General features: G+C 34.9%; 1 protein-coding gene across 2 annotated transcripts; it reads left to right on the plus strand.

Annotated features, from left to right (window-relative positions):
* Positions 1-418: 418 nt before the first annotated feature.
* LOC145782259 (uncharacterized) lies at positions 419-5,416 on the plus strand. Of its 2 annotated transcripts, none has more exons than XM_082594044.1 (10): positions 419-523; positions 806-1,013; positions 1,189-1,341; positions 1,440-1,494; positions 1,992-2,074; positions 3,382-3,429; positions 3,785-4,043; positions 4,160-4,342; positions 4,736-4,792; positions 4,968-5,416. In XM_082594044.1, exons 1-10 carry the CDS (start codon positions 498-500, stop codon positions 5,132-5,134), a joined length of 1,239 nt encoding a protein of 412 aa, XP_082450170.1. In that variant the 5' UTR covers positions 419-497; the 3' UTR covers positions 5,135-5,416. The 2 variants fall into 2 exon arrangements, with proteins under 2 accessions (XP_082450170.1, XP_082450171.1); XM_082594045.1 differs by having other exon boundaries at positions 3,788-4,043.
* Positions 5,417-5,623: the final 207 nt, after the last annotated feature.

Consider the following 5,623-nt stretch of genomic DNA (forward strand, 5'->3'; position numbering starts at 1 on the left):
AAATATTAGTAGTTACAGGCCTTAAAACTCGTTTTTTTTCTGGCAGCCATCTTGGCCTACCGGGAGCTCCTTCTCGGCGGCCAAATCTGCGTGCCTGGAGGCAAAAATACAAATAACGATCGCACAACAAAGTTTATCAACTATTATTTCAAGATACTTGGCGTGGTCAACTGTTTCGGCAACTCTGGCAATGGCAATTCCGATCAGCGACTTTGGCGCTTCTGTATTATATCTTGTTGAGATACAGCTTCATGTTTTAGAGCGATGTCGCCCCAAGATTACAAGCGTGACATGCAGAGTGCATGTGTGTTATCATGAATTGCTTACCTGTAGGCCATACGTTTAATGGTGTTGTTTGTCTTTTGCTTTCCAAACAAAAACTCTGAATAATTTTGATGTGTTTTTCATATTGAATGACAGCTGTTTTCCTAAAAGTTACTTGAAGTTTCTGTTTCACAGTTGGCAGTTAGTTACACATATATTGACCACAAAGAAACATGTCTCAACAAGATGATGAAGCAGGGTATGCATCAATAAAATACTAATCAGTTAAATGGTTAATATGTGAAAAAGTATATTTAAAAGGAAAATTACTTTTGGGCTAAAAAAAATGTTTTCATTGCAACAGCAAGTAAAGCCATTTCATTTAAGCTAACACTTGCATTTATTCTCATTAATAGTAAAAGTACAAAGCAATGTGTTCAAAGAAAAATATATGCATTAATTATGCAATATGTATCTGAAAAAATATTATTCATACACCTACATCAGTTTTGAATCTAAGTAATTATTTTTCACTTTATAGAAAACTATTTGTTGGTGGAGTGAATCGACAAACTACTGAAGATGGCCTCAGACAATATTTTTCCGCTTTCGGTGAAGTCAGCGATTGTGTTCTGATGAAAGACAAAGAATCTGGCCTTTCACGAGGTTTTGGTTTTGTCACTTTTGCTCAGCCACACTGTGTAGCTGAGGTATTGAAGCAAAGGCCACATACAATTGATAACAAAATAGTAAGTTTGCTAAGTACATTTTAAAAGGTCTTGGTTTGAAAGTATTGAAAACCAGTTTGTTAGTTTTTGTTTAAAGTCTGATTTAAAAATTAATGCCAGTTAATTCATGTTTTTATTGAAAACTGCTTTGTTCGACGTGCTTGTGTATGATGTATCCTTGCCCATTTTTATTCAGGTTGACCCCAAACCCTGCACACCACGCCACATACAACAACAAAAGAAACAATCTGCAACTCAGTTTTCAAAGAATCACAAAATATTTATTGGTGGAGTCTCAATGGAAACATCTGACGATGATATTAAGTCTTATTTTGAACGATATGGTCGCGTAAGTTAACAAATTTTTATTTGTTACTTATTGGGCTTGTTAAAACAATACATGCATGAATGATGTTCATAATTTAACTAAAAATATTATTTTTTTAGGTCATTGAAGTTGTGTTTGTTGTGAATAAAAGCGACACAACAAGACCCCACAAAGGTAAATCCTTTTTATGTTGGTATTTTATAAGAACATCTAAAACTATATATACCACAAATTGTAAAGTATATAATACTTACTAAAATTACAACATTTGAGAATTCATTTTCTACTGCTTGCATACTGAACAGTACCATATGCTGCATGTCAATAACACAGACAAGCATGACAAAGATTTGTTGTATGTATGATACTTAGTAACACATAAGATATTATTCACTGATTTGTAACTATCGAGTTTTCTTTTGTGTAGAGATATGCTTAATATTATATATAAAACTGGATTATTAAACCACATGTATTGTTTATGAATTAAAATACTTCAGTATGGTCTGAAAAATTGTAAATATTAGTTTATCTCAACTGTACATTGACCTGTAAACGTGTAGCTTTACTTAGAAAACATTAAGTAACGTGGTATGCATTAATTCATAATATATATGTAGGCTATATGCTGTTAATAGAATCTTGTTAAGTCTCAACTTTGCTCGCAACAGGATTTGGTTTCGTGACCTTTGCGGATGAATCTTCAGTAGATCAAGCTATTGGCAAACATTACCACATGATCAAAGAAAAAAGAGTTGGTTATTTTTATTTACGAACACATAGACATTGCAATTGTTTACCATTAAACTTCATTTTCATACACCAAGTCATCCACCACAGTAAAAATGAGGCAAACACAAACACCAAGATTGCTCTCGAGTTCTAGGACACTTCAAGTGCCTTCAGTAACTGAAACCCAATTCAATGGCTTTTCTTCCAACCAAAATTGTTACAATGTCTTAGCCGAGGCCCTTTTTCAAAAACAAATAGATTTAATTCTTTTTTTCCATATATTTTAAATTACAGAATAATAGGAGATTTATTCTTATCTGATATTTAAGGATAGTTCATAATTATACATAAAAATCTGTCATCACCCATATGTCATTTTTCATTTATTGATGCTATCAAATGCGAAACAGCAATAGGAAACATTATCATCTTGCTGGTTACTGCTTTGATCCATGGATTATACTTTGTTTCAGATACAAATATAAGTAACAGTACTAGTAGTAGCTTGAGGAAATAAATTTATCATTGATGTCTATCCAACCACTACCGACTTTCTCTAATTAGATAAATTAAAAATTTATTTAGTACCCCAAGGTAAATTATAGAATAAAATAAATATTTTTCAAATTTTAATAAATATTAGATTGCGGATATAAGTATAAGTTACAGTGATAGCTTTATAAAATAAATTTAGCAGTAATATCTAACCAACTACGACTCACTTTCTCTATGTAGATAAATTAAAAATTATATTTAGTATTCCAAGTTGAACTGTAAATTAGAACAAATATTTTCCAAATTTTAATAAATATTTCCTGTCAGTAGGTGTAACATAAACATTATTTTCATATTACAATACATTATACTATCAAATTACAACATACTTCATAAAAACATAACTGGCTATTTGTATTATTGCTGTATTCTAAGAAGTAATCTATTCTTAATTCTTGGTATATGTAAGTACACTATTTTTTAAATGTATTTTAATATCCTTATTCAATTATGTTTTGAATTTGAGTTTCCATAGGTGTGATAGTTTAATTTAGCTAAATTTCTTGCATGACTACTAAGCTAAATTATAAAGGTTGTATAGTTATTTTGAAGGGTTTAGAAATCTTACATTGGTACTTTGTAGTTAATCTATCCGCCTTTGTTAAGCTAGCATTTTCTAATGTTATTTTTTTATAAATAAGTGTTATTAAAGCATGATTCCAAGTTAATTGTATTTCAGTTCGTTAAAGTCACTTGTAAAGTTTTGAAAAATATATTTTTATTGAGTACTTTCGTAGAGATTGTGATTTATAACTAACTGTCCGTTTCATCCAGGTGGAAGCCAAAAGAGCGGAGTCACGAGAAAAAATGGACAAAGGAATGGTAGGTAGCTAGGCACTAGGGCTTGTCGTTTTTCTTTTTTTCGGTGACCGGCCCTGCGTCAATGGTTCAAAGCCTCTAGAAATACTCGAAGCTGCCAGGAACAACCTATCAAAGGGTGTCTCAGTCTGAGGATAAAGATTCAAAACCAAAATAATTGATGTTTGAAGACAGTTTAGATAAGTGGACGCGAGCATAGAAAACAAACCTTTTAGTTTATTCTCAAACATGCACTTCGGTGCAGTGGCAACAAACAACTGTGTGGGCTTTCGGCGTTCTCAGCTTTCGCCCATAGAGCGTGTTTGTTGTGTATTTTTTTTTTTTTACTCCAAGAAGTTACTTTCTATATATTTTGCAGCAGCAACAGCAACCACATGGCCAGCCCCCCAATCAAGCTTATAACAACATGAACTATGGCCAGCAACAACCACAGCAGCCTCAAGGTGGTAATATGCAAGGAAACATGGCCGGGGGGATGGGCTACCAACAACAGCCACAAGGTGGAATGATGCCTCAAGGGGGTCAAAACTGGATGGGTGGACAGATGATGGGGAACAATTATGGCGGTCAAAATTATCCTACTTCTTATCCTCAACAATACCCCAATCAAGCTTACGGTAAGATATTTTTTGCATCTGAACCGCTGATTTTAAGTCAGCCCTATACTGTTGTAGCATTTTTTTGCAATGTGTTCAATGTGTTCTTCGAACTCTAAATGGTGATTGTTTTTCAGCTGGATATGGCTATGGTGCTCAGCAAGGTTATGGAAATATGCAACAACCCCAGCAACAACAACCCATGGGTGGAAACATGCAAGGATATGGGAACATGCCCCCTAACCCTGGGATGATGGGACCTGGTATGATGCCACAGAACATGCAGAGCAACCCCAGCAATGGCGCCATGAGGGGACAAGGTAAAAATTAGTGATAGACAAATTTTAATGATTTTATTCGTATTATATTTTGCAATCATAAAACAATTTCTGATTTTACTTTTTTACCAGGGTTGTAGTGTCAGGCGAAAAATATACGATTCCGACTCCTCGGTTTATAACTGGCCGACTCCGGACACGCCAAAATCTCTCCGACTCCACTGCCCTGCTTTTTACCAACATGCTTTTTGTTGTTGCTTTGTACATTTCTTTAAATAAACACACAGAGTGTTTTTCTTTCAAGAGGCTAGTGCAGAGCACAGAACCCACTGTTTCAAATGTGTTTTGTTAGACATCAACAAATTTATTTCAACTATAAAGTCAATAATTTTACGTTAATCCCATGCTGATACTTTTCATTTGTACATTCTTCAGGAGATATGGGAAATTACATGCAAAACCAATCAAACTATGGGCCTACCAAACCAACAGGTAAGCATCGGAATTAACTTTTTAGGCGATACCGGTAATGGATTAATCAGTATTTACCTAGTCAACTTACTGACGGAAAGCTGCTCTTACCCATTTTCGTATATCTGCGTAAAAGTGAACAAGTTAAAAATCAAAAACTTGTGATGATTCTTCTCAAACTTGTTTCTGTTTCCAGATTACAACAACATGGGGGCTGGAGGTGGCACCACGGGAATGAAGAATGACTACGGCGGCCAAAAAGCAGGAGCAACAGGGGCTGGAGGTGGTTACGGCCCACCAGGAAAACAGGCTGGAGGAAACACCGCCGCTAGTGGCGGCGGTTATCATCCATATCGAAGATAATCGGAAGAAGCATTTTTAAACAACAATTTTACAGTTTTACATTGTTGATTTTTTTCTGCCATTTTCAACAGAAGTAACTGTTCTTGTATATGTTCGCTGGACGTTGGCAGAATATTCAGAGGTATAACCCTCTACCGGATACCAAGCTCTTTTCATTCTGCAGTTTTCTCTGAGGACAATGACGCTATTTCTTATGTAACTCTTTTGGCAACATGTACTGTAACCTAAAATGCTTTTGTGTAAAAGTCGAACGATTGCCAAATACAGTACCTATGGAAAGTATTGGCTCTTTCGACTTCGTAACTAAGTTAAAGCTTGTTGAAATATTGGGTTACCGGCTGTCAATTCCTAGTAATTGTCATTTAAAAGCGGTTGTTAAACCAGAGAAATCAAAAACGTACCGGGAAATGCGACATACGCCATGTTGATTATAAGATTGGGGTCCGTCAGAGATGTTCTGTTCAGATCTACCTTTTCCAAGATCCTGAT

Source organism: Aplidium turbinatum, chromosome 13 (genome assembly GCF_918807975.1).
Source record: "Aplidium turbinatum chromosome 13, kaAplTurb1.1, whole genome shotgun sequence".
In the NCBI taxonomy this organism is placed as follows: Eukaryota; Metazoa; Chordata; class Ascidiacea; order Aplousobranchia; family Polyclinidae; genus Aplidium; species Aplidium turbinatum.

What these genes read in the sequence shown, in the direction of transcription:
- LOC145782259 (XM_082594044.1), top strand. Translation starts at nt 498, where the DNA reads ATGTCTCAACAAGATGATGAAGCAGG. An exon ending in ATTTTGAACGATATGGTCGC is followed by an intron (nt 1,342 to 1,439) that starts GTAAGTTAACAA and finishes TTATTTTTTTAG; the next exon opens with GTCATTGAAGTTGTGTTTGT. An exon ending in ACATGATCAAAGAAAAAAGA is followed by an intron (nt 2,075 to 3,381) that starts GTTGGTTATTTT and finishes CGTTTCATCCAG; the next exon opens with GTGGAAGCCAAAAGAGCGGA.